We start from the raw sequence: 22,259 nt of genomic DNA, 5'->3' as shown, positions 1-22,259 counted from the left end.
TATTTTGTAGCCATTCAGAAATATATATCATTTATAAAAATATCATTATTTATTGAATATTTTGTAGCCATTCAGAAATATATATCATTTATAAAAATATCATTATTTATAGTGTTTGCATTATGGCTAGCACTTCATTTTGAGACATGTTTAATTATCATGTGCCGAATGTCCCAATTAATTCATGGCATGCGGCACCACTCAAACATACTCAAATATCGTGTGTGTGTGGTGCCCGGGGGGGGGTGGGGTTTCAACACTACGGCCAATTAGCAAAGGGATCAACAGCTAGCTTGATCTTAACATGACTTCCAATGACTCGATGTATAACAAGTAATTAAAAAAGAAAAAAACATACCTGAAAGCCATTGAGCATGACTTTTAGCCCAAGCACCGACTGTACTAGCTAATTATAATTTAAGCACAACAAAAAAATAATGAAAATGAAAACACTCAAAGACAGGATTAATTTAGCGCATGCAACAACAAAAAAATATATCAATAATTATTTAAGACGTGACGAACGTTAATGTTGATCCTTAAATGAAAAACAAAACATATATACAAGAGGGAGGCGAGGCTCTGGTAGGTATGAAAGTGTTATGTGAAACCACCGCTTGACACACGAAGGTAGATATTTCCATTGATATATATTGGTTACAACAGATGTATAAGGTAACAAATGAATGAATAAATAAAAGGAAACAATTACACAAAATCAACAAATGTAATCTCCTGCAATCAAAGGTCAGTTATGACTATTATAAAGGATGCTGAGAATCCAGTGATGACTTTGGGGAGGAGGATTTCCAGTTATCCTCACCCCCCCCCCCCCCGACATGCGGGGCAAGCAGAGCATGGGATGAGGACACACGCGAAGCTTGGACCGAAAAAGAGAAAAGAGTGGCTAAGAGACACTCTTGGTGAAAATGTCGGCAACCTGAAGAGATTGGAGGGAACATGTTGGGTCCGAAGCTTCCCAGCAACAACAAGCTCGTGAGTAAAATGGTAATCAAGATCAACGTGCTTGGCGCGCTTGTGCGAGACAAGATTGGAGCTAAGAAAGATAGCACTTTTGTTGTTGCAGAGTAAAAGAGGCTAACGGGAAAGAGGAACCTTGAGATCACGTAGGAGATGAATTAACCAAATAACTTTGGCAATAGTAAGCATAAGAGCTCGATATTCTGACTCATAGCTGGAGTGCAAAATAGTCGGTTGCTTTTTGGCACTCCAAGAGACAAGATTGTCACCAAGGTAGATAGAGTAGCTAGAAGTAAAGCGAGAGTGTCAGGGCAACCTGCCCAATCAGCATCGGAGAAGGCCACATGAGGAGGATTGTGTAAAGGCCAAACTGAAATCAATAGTGCCCTTGACATAATGGAGGATCCGCTTAACAGTCTAAAAGTGAGCAACAGTAGGAGCATGTAAGAATTGATTGACAGAGTTTACAACATGTGCAATATCGAGTCTTGTGATGGTCAAATATTGTAGAGCATCCACAAGCGATCGGTAGAGAGTGGAATCAGAAATGGCTCCCCTTCTAAGGACAGGTGTTGAGAAACAACCATGGGTGTATCAATGGGTTTGCTGTCAAGGAGTTGAGCCCGAGCAAGAATGTCCCTAGCATACTTTGTCTGACTGAGAAAAAGACCATCATCAGAGGGAGTAACCTCGAGGCCAAGAAAATAGCTAAGAGAACCCAAGTCCTTGGTGGCAAATTCCGAGTGAAGCTTCTTGATAAGGATATGAAGAAGAGAAGAATTATTGCCAGTAATGATAATGTCATCCTCATAAAGAAGAAGAAGATAAATAAGATCGTGATTGCGACTGAAGACAAAGAGGGAAGTGTCAGCACGACTGCAAGAAAACCCAAAATGCAAGAGAAAAGTGCTAAACTACTCAAACCAAGTGCGAGGGGCTTGCTTTAGGCCATAGAGGGCTTTGTTTAACTTTCAAACATGGTGAGGAAAGCGAGGATCAACATAGCCCGGAGGTTGCTCCATGTAGACTTGTTCAAGAAGGATGACATTGAGAAAGGCATTCTTTACATCAAGTTGACGTAGGGGCCATTTATGAGTGATAGCCAGAGGGAGAACAACACAAACAGTAGAGACCTTAACCATAGGACCTAAGGTATCCTTGTAGTCGAGACCAGGGAGTTGAGTATAGCCTTTTATAACTAGGCAGGCTTTGAGACGATCAATAGACCCATCAAATAGATACTTAGTGTGGAACACCCATTTAGAGCCCACAATATTAGTGTTAGATGGTCGAGGAACAAGATCTCAAGTGTGATTGGAGTGAAGAGCTATGACGTCTTCATCCATAGTAGCAAGCCATGCAGGATTTTTGGTTGCAGATTTAAAACCTTTGGGCTTGGAATGAGTAAGCAAAGCATGAAGAAGGCATGTAGAATGAGTACTGAGAAAAGCCAAATGTCTGGATTTGAAGATGCCAACTTTGGCTCGAGTGACCATAGGGTGAAAAGACCCACGAGAGGTGGCAAGAGAAGAACCCGTAAAAGAGGCCACAATAGGATCAGTACTGGGAGCAAGTGAAGACTCGAGAAGAGTCACACTGGGAGCTGTGGAAGGTGCCTGCAAGGACTCAGAAGTATTGTTAAAACAAATAGTGCAAATAGGAGAAGGAGTTAGTGCAGTAGTTGGAGAGGAGAGTTCAGGTGAGGGGTGAGAATTTGGAGAGGCAAAGGGCTCGAGAAATTGGGAAATATCGAGTGTGGAAAGAGATGGGCAAGGCGTGGTCTGAAAGTAAGAGAAAAAATTTTCATCAAACATAGCATGCCAAGAGAGGTAAGTGCGAGAGGTTCTAGGGTCGAGACAGTGAAAGCCTTTGTATGAGGGACTATAACCGAGAAAGACACAAGGAGAGCTATGAGAGGCAAACTTGTGAGGTGTATAATCACATGAACAAGGATAGACTCGACAACCAAAAGGACAAAATTCTCCTAATTACAAGAATTACCATAGAGAACCTCAAAAGGTGAAATACCTCCAAGAAGTAGCATGGGTAGCCGGTTGATGATGTAAGTCGCGGTGCTAAAAGCGTCAACTCAAAAACGATGAGGGACATGGGAATGAAAGAGAAGCACAAGGCCGGTTTCTATTATATGGGGATGCTTCCTTTCAACATGACCATTCTGAGAAGGAGTATAGGGACAAGATATTTGATGATGAATGCCTAAGAGATGAATATGAGATTGAAATTGATTGCTAGTAAACTCGGCAGAAGAATGTAAAAAAAAATAAAAAATCAGATTTCAACTTCTTGGATAAAGCCATGTAAATCTTGAGTGATCATCAATAAATAGCACGTAGTAGAAAAAAACCTAAGTGATATTTAATAGGTGTTGGTCCCTAAATGTTACAGTGAATTAAATATTAAAATTGATGAGCATCGATTATCATTTGAACAAAATGGTAACCGATGACTTTTGGCAAGTTGGCAAGTAGAACAAAGAGTAGGATTTGGAAGTAAAGATGAAAGAGAAAGTTGTCCTTTTTTATTTAATAAGGAAATAGTAGAATGATTTACATGCCCAAGACATGCATGCCACAGATCATAAGAGGCACTTAAAGTTTTATTCTTAAGGATAGAAATAAAAGCAGTATTGCCACCTTCCAGCACATAGAGACCACCATCACGTTTACCAGTTGCCACTACCTTTCCTGTTATTCGATTTTGAACAAGAAAACAGTCATTAGAAAATGTGACAGATAAGGGCAAATCAGATGTCAACTTACAAATAGAGAGTAAATTTTTAGTGAGACTAGGAACAACCAAAACATCAAAAAGCTTTAGATGAGGAAAGGAAGAAAGAGTACCAGTGTGGGAAATGGGAAGAGAGGCTCCATTTCCAACCACTACATAGCCCTTACCCATATATGGCTCTGTTTGAACAAGTTGTGAGGGGTCCAGTGTCATATGAGATGAAGCTCCAGTATCCAAATGCCAGTCTGAAGCAAGGCCATTAGATAGAGAACATGATGAAGTGAAAGCCTCAGCAAGTTGAGCAGTTTGCTCGGCACAATCATACTGACTGCAGAACCTATCGGCAGTGTGACCTTCAGTTTTGCATATTTGACAGTGAGGGATATAATTGCGCCGACCACCACGCCCATGTCCACTTTTGGTATGTCCTTTTCCAGAGTTGCTGCAATGGCAAGAATGACCAACACCCCGAGAGTTTGAGTCGCGAGTGACAGTGAAAGCCACAGAGACACAATGAAAGGATCAAGTGACTTCTAATAAAGTTCAAAACTTTCAACCTTGGAGACAAGATCCTTGAATGCAGGCAAGGGGGAGAGGGACATCTGGGAAGTGGAGAAGCTGGTAAAATCAAAGCCTAAACCTCTGAGAAACCAGTGGACTTTGTTGAGATCTTTGATAGGTCGGCCCATGGCACTGAGTTGATCATAGAGTGCTTTGAACGCACGGGCATACTCAGTGACAAAGTGAGTGCCACACTTTATGAGCTGCAAGTCATCCTTGAGATGAAGCTCGTGAGTTTTGGAGTGGTGACTGAAACTATTTTCAAGTGCGAGCCATACCTTGTGAAAAGTTTCAAGGCCAATGACTTTGACAAGGTCATCTTTTGTAAGGGATGAAAACAAGAGGTTGAACAACCACTTATCTTGAAGTCTCCATTCCTGGTATTTGGGGTTGGGTATAAAGGATGAATCTGCGAGGACCAACGCAGGAGGCATGGCAAGAGATCCATCAACGTAACGAAGAATGCCTCAGCACTCAAGGAAAGGAAGGAGCTGACTTTTCTATAGGAGATAATTGGTGGAGGAAAGTTTAATAATAACCATGTGAATCATGGTGTTGAAAGACAAGGAAGAGATATCGGAGGCCGTAGGATCAATGGGAGCTGTTAAGCCACGAATGGCTCTAATGCCATGAAAGTGTTCTGTAAAACCACCACTTGACACACGGAGGCAGACGTTTCCATTGATATATATTGGTTACAAATGATGTATAAGGTAACAAATAAATGAATAAATGAAAGAAAACAATTACACAAAATAGCAAATGTAATCTCCTACAATCAAGGGTCAGCAGCAACAAGATATGTGAGCGGGACAAGCCACAATGTATGTGATAAATGGTCAATTATGTGGTATTAGTACTCTTAAATATCTTGGGTTAAAAGAGTTTTATGTGTTAAAATAAGAGTATTAATTAGATAATGTGAATTAACTTTATTTGGCATGTGAAATGATATTTTACCCTAATTAAATATAGATGCATGCATTATGTTGTGGGGCTGACTAACACTTAAGTAAAGGAGTGAAGGCCATTGCCTATATAGTTGAAAAATCTGTGAAGAAATAAAATAGAGGCCAGCATCCTTAGTGAAGCTAAGCATTTCCAAACTCAATGACTCAAGCCCACATCCAAAGCTGAGAAATACTTGCAGCCGTGATTTAATTCAAAGACCAAGTGAAGAAATAAATTAATGAGGGGACCACGAAATATGGACGAAACCTAGAGCACGCTTGGGAGGGGCACAATCGTGGCCTCTTGGACACGAGAGTAAGGCTGGTACGTACAGCAGGAGCTACTGTGTTGGTGCGTGGAGCTGCAGCTAGGACAAGGAGGTTGAAGGCTAGGGAAAAACAGAGTGGAGCAAGGGAGATTTTTGGGTTATTATTTTTTTTTGCATTTTTTCCTTGACTTTTTTTTCTTTCAGTTTTCATTTACCAATGGTCGTTCTTCTTCATATTTGTTTTTTCGTAGTTTTAGTTTTGCTAGGCGGCAGCTTCATTTTCTTTTTTCATTCTTCTTGCTTTCATTTTTCATTTGGGGGTTGAGTTTTTCATTCGGTTAGTGGACTTCTTGGTTTTTTTTTTTCAGTTTTCCTTCTATGTTGGGGCACTGTAGCTTCGGCTTATTTTTATTTCTTTTGTTGGGTTTTAGTTTTTTCTTTCCTTCAACAGAGCTTTCATTTTTCAGTTTTCTTTTCTTTACTTAGCTTCTTCTTTCGGTTTTATTTTTCATGTACTGCAGTGTGCGGCTTCACTTTTTTTTTCCTTAGTTTTATTTTTTTTTTTTCTGTGCTTTGGTGTTCTTCTTCACTGGAGGCAGATTGGTATTTTTTTGTGTAGCAGCATCCTCTACCATTTGGTAACAGTACCTCATTTTTAGACTTTTCATTTTGGGGATCTGAATATTTTCAGGAGTGTTGGCTTTATTTAGATTTATTTTTACTGCTAGAAATATTATATGTAGCTAATTTCTAAAGCTTGGGTTGTGAAATGAGACTTGATTTGTTTTGGGTTCTAATTTAATGCAATATTTTGTTGATAAATGTTGATATCACTGTTACTAATCGGATTTAATTTGAAAATAGATTGTAGCTCTTGTTCTTGATTTGTTGTTGACATAAGGCACAACAAAAACTTAAAAATTATCAAGGCTCCTCTTAGTTGATTGTTAACGTATGTTTGGCTAGTAAATTAGAGAATCCCTTCGAGAAATATTACAAAACCTGAGCATAACATTTTTTTTTATCTTCCATTTATCAATGTCTTGACTGGATTGTTAATCGAGAAAATTATTCAGGAACTGAAACAAAGAGAGTCTCATACCCAACTCAAGTATTTGCTAATTTGCCTTTTAGACATAAACTTTATTTTCCATCTCTGACTTAATTTTGTTGAATTAAATTCATACTTTTTCTTAACTCATCTTCAAGAGTCTTCACATGTTAAGTTACTAAAAGTGAATTTCATCATTTCGGTTTCAAGTTTAGTTTAGTTTTGCATTTGCATATTCTTTCTACAGCCATTAAAAAAAAAAAAAAGCACAAAAATATTTTTCACTTTGCATTTCATTCTATTTTTCATCTCTCATAGCCAATACATTTTTTATAGCAAAAATTTCACAAATACTTTGATTATCGTTTGTCTCTATGAAATACAATCCTGGACTTATCCTTAATACAACTTAACATTTCTCTACTTTTTTTTATGAGAGTCGGGACCACTTGTCCACAGGTGACCTCTCCCCAAATCTACTAAAGGAGCATCACTTTAGGCGGAGGAAAACCATGTATACAAACTGCTGACTCTTACCAAAAAAAAAAAAACCATACCAAAAGACAACAACAATGTTCACAAATAAAAAAATAAAAAAAAATAAAAAACCCAAAGACCCCGGAAACTCAACACTGAATTTGAGGCAAACCAATCCTATCAGTACACAGTACTCCTCTCAATAAATGGGATATCGAGTCCCAGAAATCCCAATTATTATAGACTCCCTGAGACCCCAATCGAGTTAGCAAATCAGTAGTTGAGTTGCCCTCTTTATAGACATGTTGCAAACTAAATGTGACTTGCTGTAGCAGGACCATGAGCTCTTCCCAAAATTCTTCAAGATACCAAACACCACATGTATATCAGTTGATCCGGTTTATAACCACCTGAGAGTCCATCTCTATCTCCACTCTAGAAATCTGTTTATGCCTTATAAGTCTGAGGCCGTGAAGGAGTGCAAAAAACTTAGCAACTGTGTTAGTCCCCTATCCGATATTTCCTACAAAAGCTAAGACCATTCTCCCATCGACGTCTCTGATAATCCCTCCCACTCCTTCCATCCAGGATTACCTCGACTACCTCCATCAATATTTAGCTTATACCAACCCGAAATTGGTCTTTTCCATATGACCAACCCTATTGGTTTCAGCTTTGGGGCTTTATAAGGAATGTTCAAGTCTGCTAAAATTTTCTCATCTCTTGCACTCAAAGGCTTTACAGCTTTTATTTTTTCACTTCATTTCATAACCCAATATTTTATCTGCCTCCATAATTCCTCTGCACTTATACTTCTTCCTTCCATACACACACTGCATCGTCTCAGTCATAACTGCCAAGTAATGATAGAAGGGATTATGCCAAGTAGATGTCCCTTTGTAGTAGCTTTAAAAGCTCTACTAAACCACGCTTGCACCACTTCATACCAGTTTTGGAACTGTCTCCAAGGCATACCGACCTGTTTTGCACATCTCTCCTGCATAGAAGTGGCCACCTCACCCGTAGCCAACACATGGTTAATGTCCTCATATCCACCTTTTTTACAACAATTGCATTTTGAAACCAAAGGTATGCATGTTCGACGCAGACGATCATCCACACTTAAGGCGTTGTTAACACTTCTCCACATAGTTACCGCGATATTTTTAGGAGGACTTGGATGCCAAATCCATTGAGCCCAATTTACCTTGGGCGATTTTATCCTCACCACCTCCCATACACTTTTTGTTGTAAAAACTCCATCATCCTTAGCCATCCAGACAAGTAGATCCTCCCCCTCTTTTTGACGACTCAATAACTGGAAATTTTTTCCAACTTTTTGAGCTCCAACCAGATTGATAAGCAGATCCAAGTTCCAGACCCCATTCAGCTTGCACTCTTTTAGCTTTAGGCCCAAACACAAATCAATTGGCATCCTTTCCCTAAGTGCCTCTTCTCCCATCCACTTATCCCACCGAAAGGAGATTAATCCCTCTCTCAGTCTCCACTTTGAGTTATCTAAAATGATCGGGACACTCCTTATTACCAACTTCCAGAACCGACTTCCCTTGTTTGGGTTTAGTAAAGATACATGATCATTTTTCACATATTTTGCCTTGAAAAATCTGACCCATAAGGAATTTCCTGTTAATAATCTCCACACAAATTTCATGTGTAGTGCTTTCTGAGTTTCATGTATATCCCGAACACCAATACCACCTTCCCCTTCCAGCTTGCACATTTTTTTCCAACCTTTCCAATGCTTTTTTGGCTTCCCATCCTTGTAACCTTAGAAAAAATAAGAACAGCTTTTAGTGATGTTGGATAAGACAGATTTAGGGGCTTGTAAGATGGATAGAAGATATACTGGAATACTGTTAAGAACGTGCTGGGTCAGCAAAAGTCTAGCTCCACTAGACAACAATCTAGCCGACCATCCTCCAATTTTCTCCTGGATCTTACCAACCAAATCCTCCAAGTGAATAGCCTTTAGTCTACCCACAATGATTGGTACCCCCAGGTACTTGAAGGGCAAAGTACCCTCTGAGAAGCCCATGTAGTTTAAAATAGCCCTACGCCTTGAAAAGGAAATATAGTTAGCGAAAATTATTGCAGATTTTTCTTTATTCACACTCTGGCCAGACCATGCTTCATACACCTCCAATACCTCAACGATAGACCGAAGGGATCTTTTACTCACATTCGAGAAGATCACGATGTCATCTGCGTACAACATATGTGAGATGAGAGGCACCTCTCGAGCATGAGAAAAAGGTTTAATTTCGCCTTCTTGAAATTTCTTCTTTAATAGCCTTGACAGAATTTCCTCCACAATAATAAAAAGGAAGGGGCCCCCTTGAAAGAAACCTTTTAGAGTCTCATTCATTACCACCGAAAACCAAGGGGAGGATATGCAATGCCAAAGAAGGCAACAAAACTAGTCAGAAAACCCAAAGGCTGCCAAAATTTGAATGAGGAAATTCCATTCTATAGAGTCATACGCCTTCGCTATATCAATTTTTATAACAACATTCCCACCTCTTACTTTTTTATTAATGGACTGAACCATCTCCTACGTCAAGCTAATATTCTAAAAAATGTTTTTTTCTAGAATAAAAGCTCATTGTTCTTAGGAGACAATCTGAGGTAGCAAAGGGGCCAAACGACCCACTAAGATCTTTAGACATATTTTATAAAAAACTAAACAAAGGCTTATGGGATGGAACTTATCAAACCCTTTCAAATTTTCAATTTTTAGAATCAATACCAAATAAGAAGATGAGAACAATTTGGGAAGTGGATTACCTCTAGAGAAGTCGTGGACAGCAGAAACAACATCTTCAGCAATGATCTCCCAACAGGATTTAAAAAATCCTGATCCAAAGCTGTCTGGCCCTGGACTACTATCAATGGGGATGGAGAAGACCGCAACTTTTATCTCTTGGACTGAAGGAAGCTCCAGAATACCCTAATTATCCGATGGGCTCACCATGGGGTCAACTAGACTAGACAAATGAGGGAAGATCCAAGGATGGGAGCTTGTTAGAAAACTCTTAAAGAAATCAACAGCACCCAATTGGACCTCTTCAGGGGACTTCAACCACCTATTATCGCCTATTCTCATCTCTCTCACCACCCTATGAGTTCTGGTGGACAACGCATGGAAGAAATGAGAATTACCTTCCTCATTATCGAGCCATCTTTGCTTAGTTTGTTGAGCAAGCCAAGTCTCTTTTCTGCTCATCCACGTATGCAACTTAGCCTTCAAGGCCAATAAGTCAAGTTCAACATCTTCGGAGTACCCAAGCTGAAGATGTTCTTCCAGCCTGAAGATCCTTTCCTCAAGGCATTTAATATGTGAACTTGTCCACCCAAAAACACCTCTTTATTCCATCTCCTTAGCACCCCTTTTAAAACCTTTAATTTCTAAGCCAACTTAAACATACCCTGTCCAACTTGCTCCCTACCTCAAGAATAACTCATGAGAAGTCCACATGTACTGGAATTTGAAGGGGATGAAGGCATACGGTTGGTCACTTTGTTCCAAGATCACCACTAGTGGTGAATGGTCTAAACTTTGTCTAGGCAAATAGGTCATCAGCACACCTGGAAATTCTAGCATTAGAGTCGAGTTTACCAAAGTTCGATCCAGTCTTGCCCAACTACGAGCTCTTCCTTACTGTCCATTGCACCACGACATCATATTTCCTTCGTAATTTACTTCCATCATCCCCACTGCATCAATAAAATCATTAAATTCCCTCTTGGCAATGACCTGTCTAGGACTTCCACCAATCCGCTCATCCTCCTTGTGAATGATATTAAAACCACCTATGATGATCCAAGGAGTGTTACCAATGCTTAAACTACTCAACTCCTCCCAAAGTTTTCTACAATCCTAATATGAACATTTAGCATAAACAAAAGTTGTAAGAATTTTTTTATCCTTCTCTTTAACCAAAAGGGAAATACTTTGACCCTTTATAGACTTCATAGTAACGTTCACATTAGTATTCCACAGCACCCATAACTTTCCTCCAACACCCTCATTAGATATACATCCCCAAAAGTCTAAACTTTTCTAGAGTCGAGACATACAATGCTCTCCAACAAAAGGCTCTGCAATAGCTACCACATTCACTTTATACCTCCTAACCATATTTTTCAACTTCTTTTTAGAGGTACCGAGCCTTCTTAGATTCCAATATAGGAAAGAATTCATAAATCCAATTTTGATGGTCTGCTCTTGACCCTATTGGAACTCCTCTTTTTAGCAACTAAATCTCCTTCACTACTTTCTCTAGGCCTTTCGTTGTCTGAGTTAACATCCCGTGTTTTTTGAAGATGTACTAGATCATGCCTACCTTCAGAGTCTGAGAGAGATTTCAATACCTCATCCGGCGATACTCCTCCCACGTGGTTACCAGCTTGAGCTTCCATATCTTCATCATCCACATCCTGCAATTCTCCCACCTCCAGATTCCGAGCATCCTGATAGTTATCCAAAGTCAATGGCACAACAGATACAAGCTCATCCTGCCGCATACCAGAGGAGACAGCTTCTACCCATGGTTCCTTTCCAACTTCATCAACTTCGCCTGTCAGGTTGGCCTGAACACATTCAAAGGCTTTTACATTTCCTTGCTCTAATTCCCCCTCCTCTATTTCTTCTATCAGAAACAGGTCCCCCTTTTGCATACCTTCCTGATCCAATACCAAGTTATTTCCTAGAAATTCTGGATCCTGCTAAACAACTTCTTTACCCTTCAGTCTAGAGGACTCTCGTAGCTCATGTCTTGTGATATCCGTAGTATGTGTCACCAACTCAATGTTCATCTTTAGGTTCCTTAACCACTCTTCCTGCCCTGGTTTCTCAACGCTATTAAGCTCCCCTTCCTTTGAGTTTTTTTGTCTCCCAGCGTCAACCCAACCTCTGCTTCCCAACTTCCCCAATTTTAGGATTTTTCTCTACCTTTTTACACCTACTGGAATTATGCCTCTACATCTTACATATACAACAGTAAGCGGGAAGGGTCTTGTAAATTACTAGCTAATAACGACTTGAAGGGGCTTGAGGAATCCCAATCCAAAAACCATTAATCGATGTCAATGCTACGTCCATCTCAACACAAAATCTTGCACCATCTGTTCGAGTGGCACATCTCGTGCTATTATCGCTTCTTAAATAAGTCCCAATAGGCATGGCCAGATTCTGGAGGAAAGATTCATGGTAGAAATTGGAGGGTAAAACAGGTAAAACCACCCACACTGGAACCAAGGAAGGTTCCTTCTCCTTAGAAAAACCAATCAACCATTTAAAGACATGATAAGGAGTACCATCTATGTCACAGGCCTCTCGAGCAAAGGCTTTATGATAATCATCTACTTTTGCAAATCTTAGAAAAACATGGTGCAGAGTTCTCATGCTTGAGACAACAGGTTGAGCACTAAGCCCCCACCAAGAATGAATGAAAGCACGGATTACATCTAGAAAGGGTCTCTATCGAAGGAATTTCAAGACCAAGGAATACCTGAATGGTTGCGTCGAACGCTCCAATTCCTCCTATGAAAACCAGGTATACATTTCACCATCCATGGTTTTTGGGGCATGCATAGGGACCAAAACTTCTGGGAAAGAGAAAGGTGTCTACGAGACCATATCCGCGAAGGATCTTGGCCTCAGATTTGCCTGCGGGCCCTTGAGGGCCTCAACAGCTACCATTTTCCTCAGAGATGACCAACCCTAGCAGAGAGAAATTTTTCGCCTATCCACGTCAGCACCTCCAAAATTTTTCTTTGATGACACTTCTCTACTTGGAAGCACATTCAAGTCCGAGTCTATATGTACTTGCTCGGCCCGTCATGCATCCTTGGGAGGAGTTGCTCGATCGGTAAGGAGAGTTATTCTAATGGGAACCAATCATGTCAAGTAATATTCCTACAGAAGGCAATTAATATTATTTGCTTTTGATCTTCATTAGATAAATAACAAAAAGATAGGATACTCTCTAATCTCTATTTATACTCTCTCATAGCATGTCTCCATATGAAGACATTTATATATATATATATATGCACCCATCTAGAGAGAGAGAGAGAGAGAGAGAGAGAGAGAGAGAGAGAGAGATTTGAAATTGTAGGCAGCTCAAAATAGTTATTTGAGCCAGGAAGTGAGCTACTGAGTCTTAGAGCCCCAATGATGCTTTGGATGGGCACCCTTGCTAATCAAGGGTCGAAGTTGCATGTATATATAATATTATGGGATGGGTACACCAAAAACTTGTAAGGTCTCCCCCATTTCCACTATGATACTTAGTTACTAATAATAAACTGCATAGCATCTCCATGCAACAAAGCCCTTCTTCAAGTTTTCAAGCTTTTTCATGTACCTTTCTGCCAACATTAATGTCTTCAAGTCAAATCCTAGGGCTTCGGCCCCTCTCCAACTCTGGTCATCTCCATGTATGTCTATGCGCATGTATCTTAGAATCTTTCACTCCATCCATTTGATTGGGTTCTTTATTCTTTATTAAAATCAATCTTTTGCTAAATTTTCTAGCCCCCACTCTTTTTCTTCCACTTGGATTTCAATAAGCTTTTTGCCACTCCCTCAAGTCTTTCTCTGAATATAAATTACTGTATCTAAGTCACTAGCATGAGTCATTCTATTCAAGATCTTAGTAGAACCATTACTCATACCCAAATATCCATCTCTATTTCTGTTTCAAACATCTCAAAGTTCCCATTGAACCATCTGCCATGAAAAACCAGACGAACACAATTCATCAGCCATCCCTGCCTACTTCTGAGTCCTCTTTTCCCACACTAGCCATTGGTATTCTATGCATCATGGCCACTGCTTTCTTACTAGTTAGCTACTGCATCGTTGTGACCAAGTGCTGCTCAAACTGGCACCAAACTAATCTGCTGAGATGGTTTTCTACATTGCGAGCAAGACATCGTGAAGATCCCTTTATAGCTCTCTCTCCATCGATTTGGAATCATGGGCTTGATGAATCGGTCATTAGTGAAATCCCAAGGTGTCAATTCAGAGGAGAAGGTAAGGCCAGATCAAGTGTCTGCTGCGTGGTTTGTTTGAATGAGTTTCAAGAAGAGGATATGCAAAGAGTTCTTCCCCAATGCAGTCATGCATTTCACCTAGATTGCATTGATATATGGCTTCAAAACAATGCAAACTGTCCTCTTTGCAGATTAAGCATTTCTGGCACGAGCCGGTCTGGTATTGACCGTATCATTGCACCAAGCTCTTCACCACAAGACTCTCAGATCTCGCACAATAGCTTCATGAGTAGTGATGAAGACTTCGTGGTGATTGAATTGGGGGGAGAAGATGAAGTTGCATTGCTACAAAGGCAACAAGGGAGAAACGATTCAATAGAAGTTCCAGTGCAGCCTAAAAACCATTCACCAATGAAGTTGGAAAAGAAGCTTGGAAAGTTAAAACCAAGAAATTTGCAGCATGTTTCAATCATGGGAGATGAGTGCGTTGATATAAGAGAAAAAGATGATCGGTTTTCTATTCAACCCATCAGAAGATCTTTCTCAATGAACTCTGCATCTGATCAACAGGTTTACTTAAACGTTCAAGCAATCATTCAACAGAAAAGACATCGCCATCGTATTGAGGTTAGTACAAGTGCAGATTGTGATGGCAGAAGAAGCCCAAGGATCCAGAAAAGCAATTCTTCTTCCTATTAGTTTTACATGTAATGTGAGAATTCGTTTTCTTTACATCAATTTCCGTTTTTTTTTTTTTTTCCCCTTTTCTTTTTGGGAGTGGAGGTGCTTTGAGTTAACAGAAAAATTCCGTCTTCATTTTTTTATCCTTCTGCATCGTATTAATTTGTTCTTGATCCTCCTGGAGAGATAACGATAGCTGTAATTCCCTTTAATGGAAGCCAGAGTAGAGGGGCCGCTGGGAATTAATGACCATAACTAAAGCCATTACACAAGATTTGTTTTTTTTTTTCTTTAAAGTCTCAAATAGTTTTGGCAAGACGTTTTCACTGTTCGGTCCCTTCCCGTGTTGGTGTCGGTGGGCTTGAGATTTTAATATATCTCACCCATCCAGAAATGGATAATCAAAGCTCAACATTATCATCTAATTGGGTAATCTTGGGGCAAAAGAACCACTAGAATATCTTCACCAGCAAGCATATATCTCAATTTTCTTTCCCCAGGTAACAAATCAGAATAAAGTGAAGATCATAGCAGGACATTATTAAGTAATAGACAATATTATGACAAAAAAAAAAAACCCTGTATTTCACTTGGAATGTTATCATGATGTTCACATCAACTGGACCTAGTATCTAGTCATTATCACATTCCAAAACGAAAAAGAGAGTTTTAGGATCATAACCAAACACGCCTTGCTACCTCTCAAAAGTCATAATAAGCTATCAATCACTGCCAAACAAGCATAATTGCAGCTTGCTTAACATATAATCCATTGCCGCCAGTGAGAATGTAGTACAAGCATGATGTTGAGAATTCTTTCTCCGTAGAGCAATCCAGTGCCAAACAGAACTCTTCTCCCAGTCTTGGCCGACTTTCTTAAACGGGCTTTGGACCGGAACCCGGGTTTCAAACCCGGGTTGACACCTTGACTGAGTTAGATTGGGTCAGACACAGGCTAGAATTTGGATGAAACCGATTTTAAAAATCTGGAACTTGGGTTTCCAAGTTGTACCCGGAATTTTTTTTTTTTTTTTCAAATATTCATTGAAGCAAAAAATGTTCATATTGGGTCTACATCTTTACTTTATAAAGTTGAGGCGATAATCTGTCTGCTAGAGGCATGGCCAATATAGACGAGTTGGAATACGTACCATTAAGAGTTTTGTTACGTACAAGCGAATTCACATACCGATCTACATACCAATGTTACTGTCTTCATATTCAAAATTTAAATTAATACAATTTTCATTAATGTCTAACTTTCTGACCAATCTTATTGGATGGGTGTGCATATTGGTGCCTAAAATCACTTACAACTAGGTTTTTCCTACCATTAATCATGTTTGTAGGTGTGGAGGGTTGAGGAATTTTGGAGAAGCACCAAACAACGATTCATGGTGAAACTGGAGGGCTAGTTTTGATCACCAGGCAGGCAGCAAATGCAGTTTTAAGGAAACGTGCACCAACTTTATTTGCAAGCGCGCGTACGTACATTTGAAGGAAATATTTGGAAGCGCAGGCAAGAAGGCAGGCCAGTAGGCAAACGTTAAATGTTATGGCAGCCTAATGGGGTAGCTTCTATTTATATAACTAGCTAGAAGTAGATATTCTTTCGACTAACATAGATCCTGTTCGTGCAGCATACAAAATAGTCATTTAAAAAATAAAAAATAAAAATAAAAAGGTTCTAGGTTTTAAACCTATTTTGGTACCCAGACCAGGTGTATCCGGGTTTGTTCCGACCCGGGTATTTGGGTTTCGGACCGAGCTTGGAAAAAACCCAACCCGAAGGAACAGGCCTATGGTAGAGAGCCAATTGGAGGACACATCAAGTGGAAAGAACCATCAAAACTCGTCTCTTGGATTCCAAAATTTAGGTTACCACCAATCAAACTGGTATACCAAGTATGTTTACAAAAACTAATAAGTTTTATATAATGTTAAGTAAGGTTAATTCAAATTACCTCAAGGAGTGGAATTTTCAGAAGGTCGGATCTTTGCTCGTCTTACAATTCACGTCACTTTGTTATTTGCACTTCTACGTCCTTAGAAAATTCCACGCTTCAAGATCAAGAGATCTAGATAGTTTCTCTTGAAAATTGTAGAGGGCTGAGAGATATTCTCTTTTTTATGTAGACTTTTTCCATACAAAATTTAATGTACATAAACCCTTATTTAAAGAGTTTCACATAGGAAGTTAATTACTTTCCTGAAGTTGTGGTAGTGGTAGGGAGTTAATTAATAACTTCTTACCCATGTGGACACAACATGGGTCATGGGGAGCTACCCACTACCAACATCTCACACTTGTCCACTATCAGTGCTATGTCCATTAAAAATCTCTTCTTGATCTCTCAGTCAATTATCCCTCATAGAGAAAATGAAGCGTGCAACCTAACAAGAAGGCAAAGGGTAGGAGTACTATATTAAGTCACTATCATACTAATATAGAACATCATTCATAACATCTCGTCTATGCCCCAGACTATTTGATCTCACTAGGTCAAGGATTCTTAATCCCTCACAAGTTTATAACTCAAAGCAATTCTTGACCTTATATTATATAATATGCTCATGATTTTATCGAGTCAAAGCCACACAATCACCCAATCTATGGGACATAAAATAAAAAGCAAGAATCCAAACAATATTCCCTAAACACTCATGTCAATTCAATTAGACTTGACTGCTTTCCTAAACATATTCCTCGAGATTGTATCATTCATGGCCCTAAGAAAACATGCTAAAGTAGAAACATCAAGTTTTCATTTCATGACATAGTTCTAGGCTCAATGACATATGAATAGATCATTTACTAATCTATTAGGGCTCACATAGTGATGGAGCAGAGACTCATCCAATCACTCCCTCATATGGTCTTCTACAACACATACAAAATGAAATGTATGTTACGGCGAAACTCCCACTTAATTGGGCTTGTCACATTCAAACGCCATAGGAATCTTAGTCTAGTCGCCACAAAGGCGATATAACGTTTCTTAGCACAGTCACTCATCTAGCGTCTGCCTAAAATCTCACATTCTACTTTAATCTGGCTTCATAAAGTTGTGCAATAATTCATATATGACTCTTGTAAGTCTCATCTTAGTCAATCTAAAGCGACATTGTTTAAATTTAACTTAAATACTCTAAAAGTATTAAGATATTTACTAGCTCGATTTTCAAACGTTAAAGTAATCAATTTGTCTCATCTTACTTGCTATTCAAGCACCAAGGTGATTATCAATATGAGTGGATTGATCACTACATGGTCACATCTTTATAATGTGTGCTTTTCACTTAGTATCAGTTAATTAATAATATGAGATAAACATAATAATCTCACTGCAATAGATACTAATAGTGCCAAATATACAATAAATTTTAAGGTATCCTCAATGCAACATATATCAAATCCGATGAAGTCTCAAACTCCTAACATGAGTTTGGAAAACATTTCTACTGGTAGCCTTAGTAAGAGGATCAACTACCATCTTATTAGTAGAGATATGTTGTACGACCACATCACATCGTGCAACATCTCAAATGTAGTGAAAATAAATATCTATGTATTTGGTTCTACCATAGTATTTGAGATCCTTAGCATATGTCAAAGTTGTCATACCATCATTGTATATCTTAACGACTTCATCTGCAAGAGCCATAATCTCAAGGTGCTGAAAAAATCTACTCAACCAAATAGCCTCTTGTACAGCTACTGAACAAGTAAAGTACTGTGGACAAAACAATCAAAGCAATGCATGATTGTTTCTTACTACACCAAAAAATAGCTCCCCCACTAAGCATAAATGTGTAACCCGTTATGTATTTTCACTCATCTTTGTCATTAGCCCAATCAACATCGTTATAACCCTTCAATCTCATGTCTCCACCCTAATAGGAAAGAATAAGGTTTGATGTCCCACAAAAGTATCAATAAATCATCTTCACTGCTTGTCAAGAATAGGTCTTGGGTTACTTTGATAACGACTAACCAATCCAACTACAAAGCAAATGTTAGATCATGTACACAACATAGCATATATCAAACTTCCAATTGCATTTGCATAAGGAACTCTCGTTATTTCTTTCTTTTCCTCATCATTATTAGGGAAATGTTTTAGACTCAAGTATAATCCTTCTCAATTGGAGTATTTATGAGTTTGGAGTTGTGCATAAGAAATCATTCTAGAATTTTATTAATTATGTAATTCTCTTGAGACAAATCAAGAAACTTCCTGAATCGATCCCTTGAAATTTTAACTCCCAGTACATAATTTGCTTCACTTATGTCCTTCATCTCAAAAGTAGAAGACCACTACTCTTTTGTGCGACAATTATTTCTATATCATTTCCAGCTAATAAGATGCCATCAACTTACAAAGACAAATTAAAATACTTTTTCTTGTATGTTTAACATACACACAGTGGTCTTCTTCTAGCATTTCAAAGCCAATTGAAATAATGACCTCATGAAATCTAAAGTACCATTGTCTAGACGATGGTTTATAGACATAAATGGAACGTTTCAACTAGCATACTTTGCGCTTTTGTCCTTCAACCTCAAAACCAACAAGTTGGTCCATATAGATCTCGTCTGGTTCTCTATTGAGAAATGCAATTTTCACATCTATTTAGAAAATTTCTAAATCTAGATGTATAACTATAGTTAGAATGAGGCGAATGGAAGTAAATCTCACCACGGGAGAGTATGTTTCTTCATAATCTATACCCTCTCTTTGAATATGGCCCTTCGTCACGAGTTAGACCTTATACTTATCAATTGATCCATCATCCTAACACTTAATTTCTAAAACTCATTTGTTTACAATAGATTTATGCACATGTAGAAAATCAACTAACTTCCAAACTTGGTTCTTTGCCATAAAACTTATCTCATCTCCCATAATAGCTAGCCATTTATTTGAAATTTGTGAACTTAGTATTTCCTCATAAGAAGAAGGTTCTCCAAAGTCACACAGAGTACACATGAAAGACTCCCCTTCAATCTAAAAATGACGACGAGGAATGGTTTCACGTTCGCTTCTACGTCATTGAGACTCTTGTTAGTTACTTTCTAATGGTATACTCCCACTAGGAAGCAAGTTATTCTTACTATCTTTTGCAATTCGAGGATGTGATAATTCTCTACCATCACCAAAAATGGTGTAACTCCCTCAAGTTCTTGCAACTCAAAAAGTTCAAGATCATTCTTTGTTTCACCAATATTGGAAAAATCATTCTAAAAAAATGTGACATCACATGACTCTATTTCTGTCATCCTACTGTTAGGATGTTTACCAAATATTACATAGCCATTGTATATTTAGGGTCCATAGCATACTACTCAAACCTAAAAATAAGAGCACAGAGCCTAGTAGCTAATGTTCTCCCCATAATCAAATTTCAGCCGATTCCACGTATCTTGGACAAATAATGGGCAATTCTCAAATTCTTTAATAAGATCATTGTGTATGCTACTAAGTATGGTAAAACACGCATACCAATCTTTCCTTGCCCAAGCCTGATAGGCTTCCATATCACAACAATATTGAGAAATATTCACTTCCTCAAGTTGTATCATAAGGTGGGACCTCTTGTTCATTAAGTAGATATTAGATTTTCTTAAGCCGTATGTCATAGTTGGTCTGACCCAGTTTCTTTCCCTTAGTAAGGTCAATAACTACGTTCTTAGTGGCCATTATCACTATATTCATTGTGCGAGATTAACATTAATACATATTTAATTGTATTCCAAAATCTAATTAGACTATGGAATTCCTTCTTACATAGTGAGATTGAAAATTTTACAAAAAGCTAGTAATCTAATTAATTTTGAATAAGATTTATAGATGAGTTTTTTTTTTTTTAAATACTCAAAACTCATGCACATATAATCCATTCATCAAATATGAAAAATCCATAATCATTGTGCTAAACACATTGCACATAGGCTCTACCCAAAGCATCATTGGTAATTTGGTGCATCATGTTAAGGTGCCTTAAAGTATATCATTAGACATGAAACACATCCCTTTATATGGCCTCAATAACAAAATTATATTCCCAATATTACATTTTCAAAAAAATCCTACTACAAATTTCCTAGGAAAACAATAAATAAATAGGGATGTCACGTCATCGATATACTTATAAGCTACACATTATCCATTCACATAAAAATAAATACATACATTATACATGAGCCCAACAAATTACCAATGCCAACTGTATCTAATTTTATAAAAATATTAATGAACTCAAACATTCAATCATAGTGGTATGCAGAATGGTTTAATGGATAGAGAACCCACATTATCAACTAATGAGAAGGGATTAATAGATCTTCAAATCTAGGGACACATTTAATATGGACATGCATTTAATAATGATTCAATATATGCAGCCACAACTAATCTATATAAATATTCACATGACACAAAAAACTTGGACTTGGGGAAGTATGACAAGTGTCCCAAAAATGATTTTTAGTATTATCAAAATTATTATTATTTAAAAAATGATTTAAAAATATTTCTTCGGCTCTCTGTTTCAACAAAAAATATATTAATCAACTTTAGACACCAACACATGAGTACACGTGCCACACGTATAAAAAATTGGACAACAAAAGTCTCCGCACGCACTCCCACGTGCCTCCTATGTGTGTGGGCTTCATTTTGGCTCTAGAGGGTGTCTTGCCTCTGCTTCACTTGCCGCGGCGACGAGTGCATCACCTCCGCCTTTCACGGTGTTTCCAGACTTCAAAACACAAAGTTCAATCATCTTAATATGCATGTGTGTCAATAAAGTGAGTAAACCTCACGTCATTAAGAGGTAGGGCTTAGCCAATATTTCGATGATTGGGATCATGTATATGAGGCTTATCATGATTCGTATGTCTAATGGAAAGGGTTTTGCTAAAGCCTAGGCTAGGGAATCGAGAGAGATGGAAGGATTTCTATTTAGGGTTTTCAAGTGGTCGCCGGATTTTAATTGTAGAGAAGTGCCTCCTTTGGCTGATGTTTGGGTTTCACTTCCTAGTTTGCCAATTCATTTCTGTGAAGCTTATTTTTTGAGGATCTTTACTGGCTCAATGGGGCGTTTCTTAAAGCTAACAATGCTACAATTGCTTTGACAATACCTAGTTTTGCATGTTTCTGTGTTGAATTAGATGTTTCTAAGCCTTTGGTGGATCGATTTTGGATTGGGAACTGAGAGACTCGTGGCTTTTGGCAACAAGTAGTGTACGAGAAAGTACCTTCGTTTTGCTCGTTTTGCAAACACCAAGGACATCTGCCAAGTGTTTATAAAAAAACCTTAAAGGGTAAACAAGTTAGTACAAAGCTTGCAGGAAGGTTAAGATGGAAAAAGTTTTTGTGGTGAAAAAAACCAAAGCTTTTGAGGTAGACGTGGTTGTAGAGCCAATAAAGGATACAGTCATTAATGAAAATGACAATATAAATGTGGTAAAGTGATTTGACAAGGAGCCCAGTGCTTTAGAGGGAATCATTGGAAATG

The 22,259-nt window shown here is 38.4% G+C and overlaps 1 protein-coding gene across 1 annotated transcript; it reads left to right on the top strand.

The window, feature by feature from the left end:
• Positions 1-13,366: 13,366 nt before the first annotated feature.
• On the top strand, positions 13,367-15,098 carry LOC122308068 (RING-H2 finger protein ATL16-like). The gene has a single exon (XM_043121223.1). It carries the CDS (start codon positions 13,797-13,799, stop codon positions 14,754-14,756), a length of 960 nt encoding a protein of 319 aa, XP_042977157.1. The 5' UTR covers positions 13,367-13,796; the 3' UTR covers positions 14,757-15,098.
• Positions 15,099-22,259: the final 7,161 nt, after the last annotated feature.

The sequence above is a fragment of the Carya illinoinensis genome, chromosome 4 (genome assembly GCF_018687715.1).
Source record: "Carya illinoinensis cultivar Pawnee chromosome 4, C.illinoinensisPawnee_v1, whole genome shotgun sequence".
Taxonomy (NCBI): domain Eukaryota; kingdom Viridiplantae; phylum Streptophyta; class Magnoliopsida; order Fagales; family Juglandaceae; genus Carya; species Carya illinoinensis.
This window is presented reverse-complemented; position numbering and strand designations above follow the sequence as displayed.

What these genes read in the sequence shown, in the direction of transcription:
- LOC122308068 (XM_043121223.1), top strand. Translation starts at nt 13,797, where the DNA reads ATGAAAAACCAGACGAACACAATTCATCAGCCATCCCTGCCTACTTCT.